The sequence below is a fragment of the Bufo gargarizans genome, chromosome 4, assembly GCF_014858855.1.
Source record: "Bufo gargarizans isolate SCDJY-AF-19 chromosome 4, ASM1485885v1, whole genome shotgun sequence".
Lineage (NCBI taxonomy): Eukaryota > Metazoa > Chordata > Amphibia > Anura > Bufonidae > Bufo > Bufo gargarizans.
Window position 1 is genome coordinate 481,787,458 of NC_058083.1, and position 22,630 is coordinate 481,810,087.

General features: G+C 42.5%; 1 protein-coding gene across 3 annotated transcripts in view; it reads left to right on the forward strand.

Annotated features, from left to right (window-relative positions):
* The window catches only part of LOC122934711 (WD repeat containing planar cell polarity effector), a 404,198-nt gene that overhangs the window by 373,664 nt on the left and 7,904 nt on the right, over positions 1–22,630 (forward strand). For all 3 annotated transcript variants that reach the window (XM_044290369.1, XM_044290370.1, XM_044290368.1), the window contains exon 16: positions 16,107–16,186. In XM_044290369.1, coding sequence (XP_044146304.1) covers positions 16,107–16,186 — 80 coding nt within the window. The remainder of the gene's footprint in view (positions 1–16,106; positions 16,187–22,630) is intronic.

The following is a 22,630-nucleotide window of genomic DNA, read 5'->3' on the forward strand; positions in this document are numbered from 1 at the left end:
TTAGACTATGGAGACACTAAAACTTTTTTTTGTTTTAAAAATGAATTTATTGTGTAAAACTTACATAAATAAGAATAAAATTTTATACATATTAGGTATCGCCGCATCCGTGACAACCTGCTCTATAAAATTACCACATGATCTAACCTGTCAGATGAATGTTGTAAATAACAAAAAAAAACGGTGCCAAAAAAGCTATTTCTTGTTACCTTGCCGCACAAAAAGTGTAATATAGAGCAACCAAAAATCATATGTACCCTAAACTAGTACCAACAAAACTGCCACCCTATCCCGTAGTTTCTAAAATGGGGTCACTTTTTGGGAGTTTCTACTCTAGGGGTGCATCAGGGGGGCTTCAAATGGGACATGGTGTCAAATGAACCAGTCCAGCAAAATCTGCCTTCCAAAAACCGTATGGCATTTCTTTCCTTCTGCGCCCTGCCGTGTGCCCGTACAGCAGTTTTTACGACCACATATGGGGTGTTTCTGTAAACTACAGAATCAGGGCCATAAATAATGAGTTTTGTTTGGCTGTTAACCCTTGCTTTGTAACTGGAAAAAAATATTAAAATGGAAAATCTGCCAAAAAACTGAAATTTTGAAATTGTATCTCTATTTTCCATTAAATATTGTGCAACACCTAAAGGGTTAACGAAGTTTGTAAAATCACTTTTGAATACCTTGAGGGGTGTAGTTTATAGAATGGGGTCATTTTTGGGTGGTTTATATTATGTAAGCCTCGCAAAGTGACTTCAGAGCTGTAGTGGTCCCTAAAAATTGGGTTTTTGTAAATTTCTGAAAAATTTCAAGATTTGCTTCTAAACTTCTAAGCCTTGTTACATCCCCAAAAAATAAAATATCATTCCCAAAATAATTCAAACATGAAGTAGACATATGGGGAATGTAAAGTCATCACAATTTTTAGGGGTATTACAGAAGTAGAGAAGCTGAAACTTTGAAATTTGCTAATTTTTCCCAATTTCTGGTAAATTAGGTATTTTTTTTATGCAAAAAAAATTGGGGGGCCTTCATTTTACCAGTGTCATGGAGTACAATATGTGACGAAAAAACTATCTCAGAATGGCCTGGATAAGTCAAAGCGTTTTAAAGTTATCACCACTTAAAGTGACACTGGTCAGATTTGTAAAAAAATGGTCTGGTCCTAAGGTGAAATAAGGCTGTGTCCTTAACCACCTCCGGACCGCCTAACGCAGATGTGCGGTCCGGAGGTGGCGGCCCTGCGCAGAGTCACGCATATATGCGTCATCTCGCGAGGGCCGGGATTTCCTGTGAACGCGCGCACACAGGCGCGCGCGCTCACAGGAACGGAAGGTAAGCGAGTGGATCTCCAGCCTGCCAGCGGCGATCGCTCGCTGGCAGGCTGGAGATCCGAATTTTTTAACCCCTAACAGGTATATTAGACGCTGTTTTCATAACAGCGTCTAATATACCTCCTACCTGGTCCTCTGGTGGTCCCTTTTGTTAGGATCGACCACCAGAGGACTCAGGTAGGTCAGTACAGTCGCACCAAACACCATACTACACTACACCCCCCCCCCCGGTCACTTATTAACCCCTTATAAACCCATGATCACCCCATATAAACTCCCTGATCACCCCCCTGTCATTGATCACCGCCCTGTCATTGATCACCCCCCCTGTCAGGCTCCGTTCAGACGTCCGTATGATTTTTACGGATCCACAGATACATGGATCGGATCCGCAAAACGCATACGGACGTCTAAATGGAGCCTTACAGGGGGGTGATCAATGACAGGCGGGTGATCACCCATATACACTCCCTGATCACCCCCTGTCATTGATCACCCCCCTGTCACTGATCACCCCCCTGTAAGGCTCCATTCAGACGTCCGCATGATTTTTACGGATCCATGGATACATGGATCGGATACGCAAAACACATGCGGACGTCTGAATGGAGCCTTACAGGGGGTGATCAATGACAGGCAGGTGATCACCCATATACACTCCCTGATCACCCCCTGTCATTGATCACCCCCCTGTCATTGATCACCCCCCTGTAAGGCTCCATTCAGACGTCCGCATGATTTTTACGGATACATGGATCGGATCCGCAAAACACATGCGGACGTCTGAATGGAGCCTTACAGGGGGTGATCAATGACAGGCGGGTGATCACCCATATACACTCCCTGATCACCCCCCTGTAAGGCTCCATTCAGACGTCCGCATGTGTTTTGTGGATCCGATCCATGGATCCGTAAAAATCATGCGGATGTCTGAATGGAGCCTTACAGGGGGGGGTGATCAGTGACAGGGGGGTGATCACCCTGATCACCCCCTGTCATTGATAACCCCCCTGTAAGGCTCCATTCAGACGTCCACATGTGTTTTGTGGATCCGATCCATGTATCCATGGATCCGTAAAAAATCATGCGGATGTCTGAATGGAGCCTTACAGGGGGGGTGATCAGTGACAGGGGGGTGATCACCCCCTGTCATTGATAACCCCCCTGTAAGGCTCCATTCAGACGTCCGCATGTGTTTTGCGGATCCGATCCATGGATCCGTAAAAATTATACGGACGTCTGAATGGAGCCTTACCAGGGGGGTGATCAATGACAGGGGGGTGATCAGGGAGTCTATATGGGTGATCACCCCCCTGTCATTGATCACCCCCCTGTCATTGATCACCCCCCCCCCCCCCCCCCCCTGGTAAGGCTCCATTCAGACATTTTTTTTGGCACAAGTTAGCGGAAATTTTTTGTTTGTTTTTGTTTTTTCTTACTAAGGCCTCATGCACTCGACCGTTGTGTGCATCCGTGGCCGTTGTGCCGTTTTCCGTTTTTTTTCGCGGACCCATTGACTTTCAATGGGTCCGTGGAAAAATCGGAAAATGCACCGTTTTGCAGCCGAGGCCGTGATCCGTGTATCCTGTTCGTCAAAAAAATATGACCTGTCCTATTTTTTTGACGGACAACGGTTCACGGACCCATTCAAGTCAATGGGTCGTGAAAGAACACGGATGCACACAAGATTGGCATCCGTGTCCGTGATCTGTGGCCGTAGGTTGCTTTCATACAGACGGATCCGAAGATCCGTCTGCATAAAAGCTTTTTCTGATCTAAGTTTTCACTTTGTGAAAACTCATTTCCGACAGTATATTCTAACACAGAAGCGTTCCCATGGTGATGGGGACGCTTCTAGTTAGAATACACTGCAAACTTTGTACAAGACTGCCCCCTGCTGCCTGGCAGCACCCGATCTCTTACAGGGGGATATGATAGCACAATTAACCCCTTCAGGTGCGGCACCTAAAGGGGTTAATTGTACTATCATATTCCCCTGTAAGAGATCAGGGCTGCCAGGCAGCAGGGGACAGACCCCCCCCCCCCCTCCCCAGTTTGAATATCGTTGGTGGCACAGTGTGCCCCCACCATCGCCCCCCCTCCCTCCCTCTATTGTATTAAATCGTTGGTGGCACAGTGTGCCAACCACCATCGGCCCCCCTCCCTCCCTCTATTGTATTAAATCGTTGGTGGCACAGTGTGCCAACCACCATCGGCCCCCCTCCCTCCCTCTATTGTATTAAATCGTTGGTGGCACAGTGTGCCAACCACCATCGGCCCCCCTCCCTCCCTCTATTGTATTAAATCGTTGGTGGCACAGTGTGCCAACCACCATCGGCCCCCCTCCCTCCATCTATTGTATTAAATCGTTGGTGGCACAGTGTGCCAACCACCATCGCCCCTCCCTCTATAGCAGTAACATTGGTGGCAGTGTGCGGTCTCAACAGTAGAAGATTCATACTTACCTGCTTGCTGCTGCGATGTCTGTGAACGGCCGGGAGCTCCTCCTCCTGGTAAGTGACAGTTCTTTAGCAATGCGCCGCACAGACCTTTCACTTACCAGTAGGAGGAGCTCCCGGCCGGACACAGACATCGCAGCAGCAAGCAGGTAAGTATGAATCTTCTACTGTTGAGACCGCACACTGCCACCAATGTTACTGCTATAGAGGGAGGGGGGGGCGATGGTGGTTGGCACACTGTGCCACCAACGATTTAATACAATAGAGGGAGGGAGGGGGGCCGATGGTGGTTGGCACACTGTGCCACCAACGATTTAATACAATAGAGGGAGGGAGGGGGGCCGATGGTGGTTGGCACACTGTGCCACCAACGATTTAATACGAGGGAGGGAGGGGGGGCGATGGTGGGGGCACACTGTGCCACCAACGATATTCAAACTGGGGAGGGGGGGCTGCCCCCTGCTGCCTGGCAGCCCTGATCTCTTACAGGGGAATATGATAGTACAATTAACCCCTTTAGGTGCCGCACCTAAAGGGGTTAATTGTGCTATCATATCCCCCAGTAAGAGATCGGGTGCTGCCAGGCAGCAGGGGGCAGTCTTGTACAAAGTTTGTAGTGTATTCTAACCTGAAGCGTCCCCATCACCATAGGAACGCCTCTGTGTTAGAATATACTGTCGGATCTGAGGTTCACGAAGTAGCTCATATCCGACAGTATATTCTAACATAGAGGCGTTCCCATGGTGATGGGGACGCTTCAAGTTAAAATATACCATCGGATTGGAGAAAACTCCAATCCGATGGTATAAAAGAACTCCAGACCTTACATTGAAAGTCAATGGGGACGGATCCGTTTGAAATGGCACCATATTGTGTCAACATCAAACGGATCCGTCCCCATTGACTTGCATTGTAATTCAGGACGGATCCGTTTGGCTCCGCACGGCCAGGCGGACACCAAAACGACTTTTTTTTCATGTCCGTGGATCCTCCAAAAATCAAGGAAGACCCACGGACGAAAAAACGATCACGGACCCCGTTTTTGCGGACCGTGAAAAAAAACTGTCGTGTGCATGAGGCCTTAGTCTCATATTCTACTAACTTGTGTCAAAAAATAAAATCTCCCATGAACTCACCATACCCCTCACGGAATCCAAATGCGTAAACATTTTTAGACATTTATATTCCAGACTTCTTTTTCACGCTTTAGGGCCCCTAAAAAGCCAGGGCAGTATAAATACCCCACATGTGACCCCATTTCGGAAAGAAGACACCCCACGGTATTCGCTGAGGGGCATATTGAGTCCATGAAAGACTGAAATTTTTGTCCTAAGTTAGCGGAAAGTGAGACTTTGTAAGAAAATAACAAAAAAAAAACAATTTCCGCTAACTTATGCAAAAAATAAAAAATTTCTAGGAACTCGCCAGGCCCCTCATTGAATACCTTGGGGTGTCTTCTTTCCAAAGTGGGGTCACATGTGGGGTATTTATACTGCCCTGGCTTTTTAGGGGCCCGAAAGTGTGAGAAGAAGTCTGGGATCCAAATGTCTAAAAATGCCCTCCTAAAAGGAATTTGGGCCCCTTTGCGCATCTAGGCTGCAAAAAAGTGTCACACATCTGGTATCGCCGTACTCAGGAGAAGTTGGGCAATGTGTTTTGGGGTGTCATTTTACATATACCCATGCTGGGTGAGAAAAATATCTTGGTCAAATGCCAACTTTGTATAAAAAAATAGGAAAAGTTGTCTTTTGCCAAGATATTTCTCTCACCCAGCATGGTTATATGTAAAATGACACCCCAAAACACATTCCCCAACTTCTCCTGAGTACGGCGATACCAGATGTGTGACACTTTTTTGCAGCCAAGGTGGGCAAAGGGGCACATATTCCAAAGTGCACCTTTCGGATTTCACAGGCCATTTTTTACAGATTTTGATTGCAAGGTACATCTCACACATTTGGGCCCCTAAATTGCCAGGGCAGTATAACTACGCCACAAGTGACCCCATTTTGGAAAGAAGACACCCCAAGGTATTCCGTGAGGGGCATGGCGAGTTCCTAGAATTTTTTATTTTTTGTCACAAGTTAGCGGAAAATGATGATTTTTCTTTTTTTTTCTTTTTTCCTTACAAAGTCTCATATTCCACTAACTTGCGACAAAAAATAAAAAATTCTAGGAACTCGCCGTGCCCCTCACGGAATACCTTGGGGTGTCTTCTTTCCAAAATGGGGTCACTTGTGGCGTAGTTATACTGCCCTGGCAATTTAGGGGCCCAAATGTGTAAGAAGTACCTTGCAATCAAAATGTGTAAAAAATGGCCTGCGAAATCCGAAAGGTGCACTTTGGAATTTGGGCCCCTTTGCCCACCTTGGCTGCAAAAAAGTGTCACACATCTGGTATCGCCGTACTCAGGAGAAGTTGGGGAATGTGTTTTGGGGTGTCATTTTACATATACCCATGCTGGGTGAGAAAAATATCTTGGTCAAATGCCAACTTTGTATAAAAAAATAGGAAAAGTTGTCTTTTGCCAAGATATTTCTCTCACCCAGCATGGGTATATGTGAGGGGCATGGCGAGTTCCTAGAATGTTTTATTTTTTGTCGCAAGTTAGTGGAATATGAGACTTTGTAAGAAAAAAATAAAAATAAAAAATCATCATCATTTTCTGCTAACTTGTGACAAAAAATAAAATGTTCTATGAACTCACTATGCCCATCAGCGAATACCTTAGGGTGTCTACTTTCCGAAATGGGGTCATTTGTGGGGGTTTTCTACTGTCTGGGCATTGTAGAACCTCAGGAATCATGACAGGTGCTCAGAAAGTCAGAACTGCTTCAAAAAGCGGAAATTCACATTTTTGTACCATAGTTTGTAAACGCTATAACTTTTACCCAAACCATTTTTTTTTTTTGCCCAAACCATTTTTTTTTTTATCAAAGACATGTAGAACTATAAATTTAGCGAAAAATTTATATATGGATGTCGTTTTTTTTGCAAAATTTTACAGCTGAAAGTGAAAAATGTCATTTTTTAGCAAAAAAATTGTTACATTTCGATTAATAACAAAAAAAGTAAAAATGTCAGCAGCAATAAAATACCACCAAATGAAAGCTCCATTAGTGAGAAGAAAAGGAGGTAAAATTCATTTGGGTGGTAAGTTGCATGACCGAGCGATAAACGGTGAAAGGAGTGTAGTGCCGAAGTGTAAAAAGTGCTCTGGTCATGAAGGGGGTTTCAGCTAGCGGGGCTGAAGTGGTTAAGGGGTTAACTCATCAAATTTGTTATACTACCACATTATCCAGAAATTGTATTGAAGATTAAAGAAAAAATATTATAAAGGATTTGTCTAGTAGTAGTCACATAGCATTTAATATGTTAAGAAGCCTGATTTTTATTCAGTGGATAAGGGATAAGTGTGAAATACGCAGTGGGGATTCACACCATATATTGACATGCTGCTGATTTCAAATCTACACTGCTGGTCAATTTAGGCTTCATGCACACGACCGTATGGCTTTTTCAGTATTTTACTGTCCGCAGAAAACGGATCCGCAAAAAATACGGATGACATCCGTGTGCACTCCGTTTTTTGTGGAACAAAACAGCTGGCCCCTGATAGAACAGTACTATCCTTGTCCATTATGCGGACAATAATAGGACATGTTCTATCTTTTAATGGAAATACGGAAGGCATACGGAGTACCTTCCGTTTTTTTTGCGGATCCATTTAAATAAATGGTTCCTTATACGGACCGTAAACGGAAAGCAAAAAACGGAACGGAAACAGGGAAAAAAACGTTCGTGAGGACTTAGGCCTCATTTACATGTCAGTGTTTCACGTACGTGTGCTGTACGTGTTCTCCGCAGACAGCACACGTCCCCATTCGAGCCAGCACTCGACTATTTTCAGCGGCCCCATAGAAATGAATGGAGGGCGCTTGCGCAGTACACCCTCCGTTAATTTCCCTGCTCTTTTCTCATTGTAGGTGCGGGTCCCATCCTAGCGGTATGCCCCATTGTCTGAGATGGGAAAACCCCTTTAATAGAGTGTGTAGGAACACACCTCCTCGACAGGGAAAATAGTGACGTCCAGTTGTCTGTTTATTCTCAGTCAGAATGACAGACAAGTGGCTTAACCCGTAGGATACCAGCGCCGTACATGTATGGCGCTGGAAAGTGGGTCCGAAATCCCGATCAGCTGGAGGGGTCTGGCAGTCACTGACAGCCAGACCCCTGCTGTATGTGCCGGCATTGGTGAAAACACAGATGCCGGCACATTAACCCTTGCACTGCCGTGGTCAGCTCTGACCGCGGCATGTGCGGTATTCTGCCAGGTAGCCATCGGGTCCCTGGGCTGCTGTGTGCCTTCCTTAGGCATCGTGGCTATCTTCCGTGACTGCCTGTGAGATACAGCACCCCGAATCTCACAGGCACGAAGCTGTAAGTGTATTACAGTCTGTAATACATTTAGCCAATGCATTACAATACAGAAGTATTGTAATGCATTGTAAAGGGGATCAGACCCCTAAAAGTTGAAGTCCCAAAGTGGGACAAAAAATAAAGTGAAAAAAGAAGTTAAAAAAAAATAAAGTTTCAAGTAAAAAAAAAAAAAAAAAAGCGGCCTTTTCCTAAAATAAAGGAAAAAAAATGATATATTAGGTATCGACTTGTCCGTATCGACCGGCTCTATAAAAATATCACATGACCTAACCCCTCAGGTGAACACTGTCAAAAAAATAAAATAAAGACTGTGCTAAAAAAAATACAATTTTGTCACCTTACATCACTAAAAATGCAACACCAATCGATCAAAAAGGCGTATGCCCCCCAAAATAGTACCAATCTAACCGTCACCTCGTCCTGCAAAAAATGAGCCCCTACCTAAGACAATCTTCCCAAAAATAAAAATCTATGGCTCTCAGACTATGGAGACACTAAAGTATGATTTTTTTTGTAAAAACCTCAATATCACAGATTTATAAGCAAATTAAAGATGGATTAGCTAATGTAACACAATTTAAAAGTGAAAAGAAGTGGGAACGGGAGATTGGAGGAGATAGGAACATTCACCGGGTAAGGGTATATAAAAATAGAAATTGGGTTATCACATCTGCTAACTTTAGACTTATACAATTTAAAATAGTACACCGATTATATCTTTCCCCACAACAGATAGCGAATATGTATGGAAAAACGGAAGCTAAGTGCCCAAAATGTCGATCTGGTCAGGCCGATTTTCTCCACATGATTTGGAACTGTCCAAAAATCCAGCAATATTGGGCAGAAATATATGAACTGCTGGTTAACAAACAAACAATGGTCCAGAAATGGGAGTAGAGCTCGCTATTCTGGGATCATTGGAACCTGATAACCCTAATAGGCAGGACCTTATAGCTTGGCTGAAGAGCATGTTTTTAGCTAGAGTAATATTTGCAAGAAAATGGGGATCAGCTGACCCCCCCTCCCCCTTGCAGAATGGAAAAACCTGATGGATAAGGTGAAGCAATATGAAAAAAATCAGTCGAAAAACGAAAAAACTGTCGGCACAATGGGAAAGGTCATGGGCAAAATGGTCATAGCTTGCGTGTTAGGTCCGGCCGGGTTCCCACCTCTTAAGTGATGTATTTATTCTACTTGGGTGTTTGAGGAAGTTGCACGCTTGACGGGATCACTGTTTCCACTGGGCTCCGGAGGCGGCAAAACGACAAGAAAGGGAAGAGGGAAGGTTTTTGGGTTGGGAAGGGAGAAAAATTAATACTCCCCTTTTTTTTTAAATTGGAAATAGGAACAGGGGGTAGGAACATTGACGATTCTTGAGCTGTGGATATATCTGTCTCTATCATAATTATACGAAGCGACTGAATGTACTAATGCTAAATGTGATAGTTACGTCATGTTCCCCCCACTGTACTTGTAGTATATGGAAAAAATAAAGAATGTTTATAACAAAAAAAACATGATTTTATTTATTTTTTGTTTCAAAAATGATATTATTGTGCAAAACTTAAATAAAAATAAGTATGCATATTGGGTATTGCCTCGTCCGTAACTACCTGCTCTATAAAAATATCACATGACCTAACCCCTCAGGTGAACACCGTAAAAAAAATTATGGTGTAAAAAAAGCCATTTGTTTGTCACCTTACATCACAAAAAGTGTAACATACGCACCCCAAAATCGTACCAATCAAACCGTCATCTCATTCAGCAAAAAATGATACCCTACCTAAGACAATCGTCCAAAAGATGAAAAAAAACTATGGCTCTCAGAATATGGAGACACTAAAACATGATTGTTTTTTGTTTAAAAAATGCTGGTATTGTGTAAAACAAATAAATTTAAAAAAGTATACATATTAGGTATTGCGATCAGGTAAGTTAATATATAACCATGTTATAAGGGAAAATAATACAGGAAATACACTTTAATGGGGTCTGGGGTTGCTTTCATCGCTATCATTTCCTAGCATCCACGCGTGAAAATCGCACCGCATCCGCACTTGCTTGCGGATGCTTGCAATTTTCACGCATCCCTATTCATTTCTATGGGGCCTGCTTTGCGTGAAAAACGCAGAATATAGAGCATGCTGCGATTTTCACGCAGCGCACAAGTGATGTGTGAAAATCACCGCTCATCTGAACAGCCCCATTGAAATGAATGGTTCCGGATTCATTGCGGGTGCAATGCGTTAACCTCATGCATTGCACCTGCACGGAATTCTCGCCCGTGTGAAAGGGGCCTAAGCCTTCTAACGCCCCGAAAAAATAAAATGGCATTTACAAAATGATCCAAACATAAAGTAGACATATGGGAAATGTAAAGTAATAACTATTGTATGAGGTATCACTATCTGTTTTAAAAGCAGAGAAATTGAAATTTGGAAAGTTGCACTTTATTTTTTATTTTTTTAAAATTTGGTATAAAAATTAAAAATATTGACTGAAATTTACCACTAGCATGAAGCACAATGTGTCACGAGAAAACAATCTCAGAATGGTTTAGATAAGTAAAGCGGTCCAAAGTTATTACCACATAAAGTGACACATGTCAGATTTGCAAAAATCGACCTGGGATTTAAGGTGAAAAGTGGCTTGGTACTGAAGGAGTTAATGCGGAAGCTCCAGAAACAATGCTAGTATTTACTATAACAGGCATGTCAAGATTGCTGGTAGTGGATCTTCAATGTCCTTTACATTACTGTAAGGTTCAATCTGTGTTTTAATACCTTCTTCATATGCATTGTTATTAGTGCTTCAAATTCCAGTGCCAAATCCTAAGGCTATTGTTCTAGTTAGAGATGAGCGAATTTCCGCTTATGAAATTCGTTCACACTTCGTTTTTTGGTTAAAGGTGAATTGCATTATGGATTCCGTCACCACAGACCATAACGCAATTCTATGACGGAATACATAACTGCCTTTTAGAGGCATTCCGTTATTCATTCCATCATAATAGAAGTCTGTGGGTTGCAAAACGGATCCGTCCCCTTTCCGTTATGCTGGGGTGAACTTAATGTGACCTGCTCTAAACTTTTAAATTCTCATGTCCAACTGTTCAATGCTTCATTACTTTCTGCATAACTTGCTGTTCTCTGACAAGGTGCTTAACGGCAAAATTTACAACAGGTGTTTGATCCATGAATCACCCAATAAATTTCCTGGTTTAATTAGAATTGATATTAAACAGTCCTCATCATGCTGTTCACATTTTGACATCATGAGACCAAGACGACACCTAACATTTGATAAACAGTACCTCACAGTGTATTATAACTGTCCCTATATAGTGAGAAGACATGGAGACAGCTGTTACCTGTAATAAAAGGGGAGGGTGTGGGATAAGAGGGCGGGCCAGCAGGCGTGTCTCATTTATCATTTTCTAAGCCAGTTTTTGGCATAGAAAATGATCTTAATCTATGCCAGCAAGGGAGCTGGTGTAGATTTAAGGCTCTTAGGCGCCGGCAGTGGATGCGCCTAAGTTATGTAGAGGCCGGCACCTCTACATAACTTAGGCGCATGAAGCGCCAGCGCGGGTTATAGGTTTAAAGGTTGTTTATGCATGAGGCCTTAGGGCCCTTTTACATGGTCTGTTGCTCAAAAACAAACAGCACTCGTTTGTTGTGTGATCGTATCTTTCATGCAGTAGCACAATTGTTTGTCGGCAGCACTTTGCTCAGTGTATGTGGTGCTGACAATAGGCAAACTGAATGAGGGATTGTGGCGAAAGCCACTTCGCCACAGGGATTTGGAGGGGGCTGTTTGCCCGCATCCTGCCCCAGGATTATGGGTCCTCTCATCAGCCATTGTGGGATGTTAAATGTCTATGTGTATTGAAAAGGGTGGGACATTGTATATGTTGAGTAGTGAGGTCTGTTCCATTGTCTCTGTGTGTATTTGCGATGTCCTTTGTCCTGAGAGATCATTTATTTACTTCTCAGTTGTCTCCAGGACAGAGGATATTGTGTATTCGCCTGCCTGTGATGATTGCATCAACCTAGTGTGAGGTAATTCGGGCAGAGGGGAGGATTTTGTGTAGAAGTGTCTGAGTGTATTGTACGTGGTTATTGGCTGTTTTTACAAAACCCTGTGGGTGGTAACCTTGTTGGAAGATGTGTATAAAATTCTTGTGTGTCAAAATAAAGAGGCTGCTTTTATACCTTCATGAAGTTTTGGCTCATGTTTGGGGAATGCGATAACTACACTCTTGGGGATTGCGATATCACAATACTCCCCTTAGTATAAGCTCTTGTAAGAGCTTGTTCATGGCTCCTGCTCTCTGGATGTAGGAGAGGTTCACCCACTGGAAGCTGAAGCCTGGTCTTGGGTCCAGCGTGGGTGGAGGATGGCGAGACCCCAACCAAGCTGTGGCGGTTCGTGGGGTCTGCAGTGCGTACGGTGTCAAGTGGAGTGCTTGGAGTCCTCGGAAAGCACTAGGAGCATCTATCGACGGAGGTACCCGGTCGGGGTGCCAGGAGATCCGTTACAGGGACCAACGATTGTCCCACATTTATTGTGCATTGGGCCATAAATAAAACCCAAGTAACTTGTATATCTTTGATCAGCTCACGGTCAGGGATGAAATTGTCCCATGTAGAAGGATACTAAGGCCTCATTCAGACGGCCGCGGTGTTTTGCGGATCCACAAAACACAGATACCAGTCGTGTGCATTCCGCAATTTGTGGACCACACATGGCCGCAACCATAATAGAAAATACCTATTCTTGTCTGCGATTACGGACAAGAATAGGACATGCTCTATTATTTCCGTGGAACGGAACCATGGATGCAGACAGCACACGGTGTCCTGTCTGCTTCTTTTGCGGAACGGGTGTGGACCCATTTGAACGGCCATCTGAATGAGCCCTTAGCTTGTAAGCATTTCTGGGATACCATGAGTGCTAAAGAGAATAGTGTGGGCACAATGTAGAACAATTACCCATAGCAAATCCCTGCTTTATTTATCTAATCTGCAGTGACCCAATATATCTTTGCTTGTTATTTAAAAGGATGCCATTGAAAGTATGGGTGATGTAGAGAATTGGAAATGTTATTGTAGTGTAAAAAAAACATTTGTCTAGGAGGTAAAGTTTATGGAGTTAAAGAACACATGAAATTACCGTAAGTACATTTGTAGTATAAATGCAATTAAAAAAAATTATTTGCGGAGATCAGCTTACATTAGTGTCATTGATGACGCTTCCTAATTTTTCTAATATGCCCCAAATCCTGCATCTACCTTCTCCTATATGTTTCTTCAATTGGCCGTAGCACAAGGAAGTATTTGTGCAGAACAGGAAAGTGAAGATGTGTGGCTCCTACAGATCCTCTGCCTGCTGCTGAGGGGGACACGGGATACTGGATGTATTTGAAAAATTAGGGGGCGTTACTACTGACACCAATTTTTTTTATGCATTTATATAGCGAATTTACTTCGTTTCACCTGTTCTTTTACTCTGAATATAATATTTTCCAGAGATAACCCCTAAAACACAAGCATTTATTTTGCACTATGAGACTATATGGGTAGTAAATGAAATCCATTCGTTCATCGTCAGTCTGTCAAGCTCAATATGGCTTCTGTCTGCCATGTTTTCATAATCTTTTGTCATCCAAATGCTCCAATTAACTGCTATGCATAAACATGGATCCCTGCCTTTGTATCGCCAACCACGCACTCAGTGCACATTAACCTTTGGGAGCAGGCAAAATAATGAGTTACTGCTCTTTGGCAGAAATCAGATTTCCTTCACATATGTCGGCTTGGCCAAGCTAGTGTGCATATTCTGAATACAGCAATGAGCATGTCTAATGCTTGTGGTCCTCTGACACATTAACATGCGGTAGGGATCACAGCCCTGCTTTGTACTTGAAACATGCACATAACTTACCAGGTAATAGTTTACAAGCACCATCCATTTAGAAGTAAACTGTGATACTATGACTGTACACTCTATGACCTCTGTCTTCTATAACCCTGTTCCAAGAGTCACAGGTCTGCATTTTACTATAGACAACTATTACTTAAAGGGGTTGCTTTTTTTAAGTGATCCTATGTATAGGCTATCACTAGCTGATTGGCAAAGGTCCAGTTTACTGTTCAGTGTGGCTCCATCACCGGAAGACGGTGCCGGAGCTACAGAGCACCATCAACATTGTAGTGGAGGGAGCCACTACATTGACGTCAATGGGAGCAGTGCTGCAGTGATGAGCTCTGTCCACTACAGTATTGACGGTGCTCTGACTTCCAGCAATGAAGGTACAGCTGACCGGCAGGGTGACAGACCCCCGCCAATCAGCAAGTGATAGCCTATCGTAGGGCTGTAAATAAGGCTGGACAACCCCTTTAAAGGGAAATGTGTCTTCAAAAGTGGATTATATAAATTTATTATTAAAACACTTTTTTCAACTTTATTACTTTTTCAAATTTATTTTTTTCAACTTTAATTTTCAAATTATTCTAAATAAAAGAAAAAAATGGGTATAAAGGGGCCAAGATAGAAAATAAAGAGAAGTAGGGGAGTGGGATTAGGGAATCAATCTCAGCAGTCATCTCATTAACACAGGCAGGATTACAATGACGCCTCTGTATAGACCACTCACAATAGTTAATGGTCACTGCTTGTCTACTCCCCCTCTCTGCACAATTATTTCTGCGCATCACCTTGGCAAACACTAGAGCAAAAGGCAATGCACCTACAAAAGTGCACTGGATACCTGTGAATATGACATAAAGAGGAGTGGGATAATATAATGTAGTGACTGGAATCAGGATTATTTACCCGAAATTGTCCATATAAATGGAAGAAAACTGCAATAATATGTATGAACACAGTATTAAGAGTGATTTCAATGGCATTACCTACATTCGTTTTGATACTTCTGATTTTGTCTCACTTCAAACATTGATGGCATATTGCTAGGATATGCCACCAATGTCAGATAGGTTTGGATCCTATCTCTGGGACCCACACCCATCTCCAGAGCAGAGTGGCCAAAGTGAAGGAGAAGGCACCAGCTGCTGACCTCCATTCATTTATATGGGATTATCGAAAAAGTGGTGCCTTCGGCTTTTTTTTTTAAACGCCCGTATAAACGAATGGAGAGCGCGTAGCGCAAGCGCGGCCACCACTCCATTCTCTTCTGTGGAACTGCCAGAAATAGCCGAGCACTAGCTCAGCTATTTCCAGCACTCCCATAGAAATGAATGGATGACGGCTGCGCATGCGAAGTGCGCTCATGTTCAGTCTGGGTGTTTTGTTCTAGAGATCCGCTCCCAATGTTTGAGGTGAGACAACCAATTTAAGGACCATAATGTAGACCGTAATGAAGCAGGGGGTGTACACAGAGAAAAGGGTAGCATCCAAGTGTCCTGCTGATGGTCTTGGCTCATTCCACCCGCCTCCTGGCATGACCTCATGTACAGAAGATATTGTTTTACTGCAGCACAGGCCAGGATTTATTGCACTACTTCTCGATTTGGCAGGGTTGAGATTGTGTTGTTTCTTATCCATGCCAGAGAGATCCTGGCTGGTTCTAAAATCATTTCATCCACATAATGACACAAAGAAGGCAATGTCCATCACTTCACCTCCCAGCTGGACGGTGCAGACTGACCTTTTTGGAGCCATCATGGGCCACAGTTGAATCAGCAAATTGAATATAGTCAGAGAAAACGCTGTGCACCCTGACAAAGGGCGGAGTGAACGAAGCATGTCCGTCACTCAGCAGTATCAACAAATTAAAGACTTGTCTCCGATGATTGCCCTCTTTACTAAGATTTCTTTCTTGTGTTTTTTGTTCTTTTTATTTTCACAGACAATTAGTTCACATAGAGAACGAGATTGGAATTGAAGTCTACGCTGAATCTCTGAATAAAACACTACCTTGGAATCGGGGTACGAATCAGAAAGTGGATGTTAAATGCTTTGAGTGATGTAATTTATTACCAGGGGGAGCTGGGGAAGCATGCAGAGAGCAATGAATGAGGTGGATGTATCTTATGTAAGCGACACACAATGTGTGCTTTATCTGACATGGACCATGCCTTAAGAAATCTATCTGGCTATTACAGAGACACATTTAGAACAGACGGCACAGCACAGTGTGTGTAAATTAAAGTTACTCAGATTTGTGCATGGGGAGTCTCGGAATGAAATGCGATGAGGTAGTCTGCTAGTATTTTATTTTTAACTGGGCATGAGCAATCTATCGGCTCTACCAGCCTTACCATGCACAGAACAAGGATGTTTCTTAAATTTTCACATTATTATTATTATGCCATTAATTCCCCGTATGAAAAGGGTTGCACATACATAATAAAAAATTGCAATGAGCATGAACAAGACAAGTTCCAAACTGGTATAGAAGGAGAGAGGACCCTGCCTCGAGAGCATACGATGTATGACGGATGGGGGTACATCATTCATACATGAAAGTCAAATTCATAGGGTCCATTTCTGGCTATGAGAGGTCAGTATTTTCCTCATATTTCCTATAACGTTCTTCTATCATATTTCTGCAGTCCTGCACATGGCTTTAGAGGAGATCCACGCTGGTGTATTTATCATCCTAATGTAATATGGCTGCCAGAGCAACATCTTCTGTATTAGACATCAGCATTATTTATGACATGAGACATTCCACATGACGATGATACGCTTGTATTCTCTGTGACTATATACAGTATCTCACTTTGGTAAAATGAATAAAATAGACATAGTGCAATGCAGTGATATATGGTATTAGTCCGGTATCGCACCAATGTCAGGGCTGCCATTTTTGACAGAGTCGTGACAGCCATGTTGGTTGCCTGCCAGTGAATCTTGATAGACCCACCCAGTTAACTTATAATGAGGTTTCTCTTGATTCCATCTGGGGTTTAAAGGGCATCTGTCAGCAGATTTGTATCTATAAAAATTGGCTGACCTCTTACATGTCAGCTGATGGCATCTGTGTTGGTCCCATGTTCATATGTGCCCTCATTGCTGAAAAACAATGAAGTTTTAATATATGCAAATGAGCCTCTAAGAGCAACAAGGGCGTTGCCATTACACCTAGAGGCTCTGCTCTCTCTGCAACTGCACTTTGATTAACAGAGCCAGGCATGATCACTTTACACTGCCTGGCCCTGTCAATCGAAGTGCAGAGTGTTCGGCAGTTGCAGAGAAAGCAAAGCCTCTTGGTGTAATGCCAACGCCCCCGTTGCTCCTAGAGGCTCATTTGCATATATAAAAACTTCCATTATTTTCAGCAATGCAGGCACATATGAACATCAGACCAACACAGATGCCTTCAGCTGCCAAGCGCACATGCCACAGGTCAGCCGTTTTCATAGGTACAAATTGTTCAGTTCTTGTTTAAAAAAAAAAAATGCCAGGATCCATGAAGCTGAAACTCCGACCGCAAGTGTGAACATTGCCTTACTGACTTCTTTTACATGCTTTCAGAGGTGCAAATGAAATAAAGATAAATTATAGTCTTTAATGTAATTGCTTCAACCCTTCTGTAAAATATGTTTATGAAGTATTTTCTAGCATCGAATTGGGCTTATTAAATATATTTTTCCACTCCTCTACTGAGAAATTGCGGCGTATATTTCTTATTATTGACTGTCCTTGAGACAGTCCCCTGCTGTTTCCTCCTCATTCAGTAAGAGTCTTAGACATGGAGGAAGAAATCGAAGCTATGTTATGAATGTTTAGCTTTGAAGAACCACAGAGAAGAAAGAGCTGGAGACATGAATGACCATTTAGAGAAGGTTTGGTAGATGGAAGTAGAGTGCAGAAGGTGTCCCATGTTCAGAACAGAAATCCAATCGGCCACAGGTCTCCCAGCACCTGCCTGCTGAGTTTATGTCCCGAGGGTGTTCCTGTGTATTCTGTTTTCTGTGTAGTGGAGAAATCCTGCCAATATCCTCTCACGAGGAATAATCATGTTGTGTCTGCTGACGCCATGCACGTATTATGAACCATAGTAGTTTGAAGTCAGAATAACCCTGCACTTCAGAAATGCAGTTTTCATAAGCGTTATGTCATTTGGCAAACACAGTATATTGACTTTCTCCCACTTTCAGCCAGAAAAGGGAAGGGTGTGTTATCCACAGCAACCATGTCGGTGACTATATCCTGTTTGTGCATTGACAACCTTTCATTTTTAAGACTAGCTTTTCAACATCTGCACTTTATACTTGACATTTTCTGCAGTAACATTTACATTTCACAAACGCTGCTGGCTTGCCTTTTTTTAAATTCAGGATGGCAACCACACAATACTGTATTCAGCATCATCTGCCTATAGCAGTCTTGTGTAATACATTAATGTGTTTTTTAATTCACAGTATTAAGCCCTCTTTAGAGCTGTTGACTAAAGGGGCAGAGTTACTGATACAATTACCGCTTGTAGTAAAGTGACATGGATCAGTGGCAGGTACACACTGCTATTCTTTAATAGTGTATATACCTTGACTGCATTGGGCCTTGTTGGGGCATATAGTGCATGGTGCACTGCGTCTCCTGGCTGATAAATCTGTTCAGTATGGCAACATAAGTAAGGTTTTATTTTATTTTTTTTATTGCGGGCATGTCCTATTTTGGCTGTTTTGACGGACCAACAGCCCTCATACAATTAAAAGGGACCATTTTTAACAAACCGTTTTTCTATTTTTATTATTTGCCGTTTTTACTATCTTGGTATTCACCCTTTAACCCCTATACAAGGATCTAGAAGTTGCTTCATGGGAGCCACCAGGCAGCTTTCTCCAGGAGTAGTCTATGTGTGGTCAACAGATGATTCACGAGGGTGAGAGACACTGGCGCAAGGCACCGAGGGTTCAGCAGAATTATAGTCCAGGATAGGCTGAGGTCCAGGTTGGCGGAGTATGTGCAATACGGGAATGAATCCAAGGTCAGGGCAAGAAGTATAGAGGCAATATGGTAGCAGGCATGGATCATGTCAGGCACCAAAGGGTCAATATGGGTAAACAAGCAAAAGTCAGTACATGACTGATAAAAGGAAACAGCACACCTTTGCAGGAACTTAGCAAGCTAAGGAACCTATTGCTCAGGCACCACTAACCCTACAGGCAGAGGAGGAGAGGCCTTTCTTGCTAAGATAATCCGTCTGCATTAAGGGTCAGGCGGACCTAGTGGCCAGGCCCAGCCAGAGGATAGCAATGGGAGGGTGGGTCCAGCCCACTGGGCAACTTCAGCGACAGCTCACATCCGCTACTGTAACACAACCCATGCACTTTACTCCTTTTTTTTCATGCTGACCGTACACACTTTTCAGACATTCTGGTAGTGCAGTGTTTATTCATGTCCAGTTTATACATGTAGTGCAGTCTTTATTACAAGCTGCTCATCTACTGAGCATGAAAGAAGAAACACCACAAATCACCTCCTTATATGCCAGGCTAGAACTGTCAGGCACCATCAAACCTAAATTCCCTGTTGAAGCATTTTTTTTAAAACCAAGTATTGTTAAAATACAAATAAATCTGTATAAAGATTGTGTGTATTATACTATGTGTATTGTCCTGTATTTGTTGTTATGTTTTTGTTTTTTTATGAAAGGCTCTTCCAATGCATCTACTTAAATTACACCTATACTGAGGTTACGCCTTGTAATCTTTTTCCTGGTGGAGATCTATATAGTAACATTTATGTGCTGATGCTTTGTTTTTGCTGATTATATCTCCCTTATAAAAATAATTTCTCCAATGCTGCAAATTACACATTTATAAGCCCTAACACTCATTACCGAACCACTTATTGAAATATAAGATGGACTGAGATTTTTTTTTTGCTTTTTTTAAGAACATTTACAGCCTACACTAAAGGCTTTCTGTGTGGATATACTCTAGAGGGGTTGTCCCATGAGAAACATTCTACATTGTTCAAAACAGCACCTAGATCAGAATACTTTTGTAATTGCATGTACTTAAAAATTTAGTATAGCTACTGAGTTATTCAATAAAATGTATGTGTATAGCACCACCTGCTGTTTGTTCTCTTCTATGTTTCTCTGTACACCACCCTGAGGTGGATGCACATGCTCAGTTCCATCCTTCAGCTGCCACCAGTCCTATCTTTTGTTAGAAGCTATAACCAGTTGCAAGGAGAGAGCTTTAGCAGAAAGGACATGACCCCTGAGAAAGGACTCGCCCCCATAGCTGTGGGTACATTTTCAGATAAAACAGACATTACACAGTAACAGACTTATAAGCAATTCAAACAAAAGGACTGAGGGCCCTTCTCTTAAGAGCTTACAATCTTATAAATGCTTCTAATAATATAATTAGAAAAATACTATTTTTCTTATTTGTCTATTGTTTTACAATGTTTACACTTTTCACATTTTGTTATGTTGTGGCCTTCTGCTAAAATAGAATAAAAAATAAAAAATGTCCCATTATTCTGCATTCAGTACCCCATAATGAGAACGTAAAAACAGAGGGTTAGGCTACTTTCACACTAGCGTTGTTAGAATCCAGCGGGCAGTTCAGTTGCTGGAACTGCCTGCCAGATTCGGCAAACAGTTTGCTGATATCCTTTTTTCCCGGATCTGTTAGACGGATCCATCTCATCCGGTATCATCCGGAAAAACAGATCCAGTATTAAAAAAAAATTCAAAGATCAAAAGCGAAAACAGCTCCTCCTATATCCTGGCGCAGACCGGATATTAATGCCGCATCTGGCAAGTGTTGTATTGTTCCAGGGTTTTGTCCGGAAACAAAAAAGGCAGCAAGCAGAGTTATTTTGTCCGGTCAAATACCGTACAAGGGACTGAACGGAAGAAATCATGATGCATACTGAACGGATTGCTTTCCATTCAGAGTGCATTAGGACAAAACTAGGATTAGGATGCGTTTTTTTCTGGTATTGAGATCCTTTACCGGATTTAAGTACCGGAAAAGAATAACGCTAGTGTGAAAGTACCCTTAGAAATCTTTACTAATTTATTGAAAGAAAAAAAATAAATATTGCATTGATTAAAATATTCAGACCCTCAGCATTTAGTTGAAGTACCTTTGGTAGCTGTTACACCCTCCAGTCTTCTTGGGTACAATACCACAAGGTTTGGGATGTTCTGCCATTCTTCTCTGCAGATCCTCACAAGCTCTTTCAGGTTGAATGGGGACAGTCAGTGGATGGACATTTTCCGGTCTCTCCAGAGATTTTCGATTGGATTCAAGTCAGGGCTCTGGCTGGGCCACTCAAGGACATTCACAGAGTTGTCTTCAAACCCTGTGCTGTCTTAGTTATGTGCTTAGGGTCCTTGTCTTTTTGGAAGGTGAACCTTCAGCCCAGTCTGAGGTCCTGTGAATCATGATTTCATTAAGAATATCTCTGTACTTTGCTCCATTCAGCTTTCCCTCAACCCTGACCAGTCTCCCTGCCCCAGCTGCTATGGGCTGGTTATGAGCATTGCCTGGATTCCTCCAGACATGACACTTAGAACTAGAATTGAGGCCAAAAAGTTCAGTCTTTGTTTCATCAGACCAGAGAATCTATTTTGGGTGCTTTTTTTTGCAATCTCTAGGTGTGCTTTCATGTGTATTTTAATAAAGAGAGGCTTCTTTTTGGCCACTCTCCCTAAACCCAGGTTAGTGGAGTGCTGCAGTGTTTGGTTCACCTTCTGGAAGTTTCTCCCATCTGCACACAGGATTTTTGGAGCCCAGCCAAATTGAACATTGGATTTATGGTCACCTCTCTTACCAAGGCCCCTCTCTTCCCCGATTGCTTAGTTTGATGGAGTGGCCAGCTCTAAGAAGAATCCTGGTTGTTCTAAACTTCTTCCTAAAGTGCTCTTGGGAACTTTCAGTGCAGCAGAAATTATTTGTACCGTTATCCAGAGCTGTGCCTCCATACAATCCTGTCAATGAGCTATGCAGGCAGTTCTTTCCTCATCATGGCTTGGTATTTGCTCTGATATGTCATTGTCAGCTGTGAGACCTTATATAACAGGGCTGTGTCTTTACAAATTATTTCCAATACAACTGTTTTTACCACAGGTGGACTCCAAACCTCTCAAAGCTGATCAAGAGAAATGGGATGCCCCCAGAGCTAAAGTTCAATTGTCAGATCTTAATACTTTGTTCATGCAAAATATAACCTTTTCCTTTTTTAATAAATTGGCAAAAATTTCTAAATTTCTGTTTTCACTTTACCATTATGGGGTATTGAGTGCAGGGGGAAAATGTTTTTTTATTTTAGCACAAGGCCCAACATAACAAAATGTGAAAAAAGTGAAAGGGTCTGAATACTTTAAGAATGCACTATATATCTTTGTGTAGCTTTGAAGACTGAGTAGGGTAGTTTTAACTAAGGATTTATGCATAT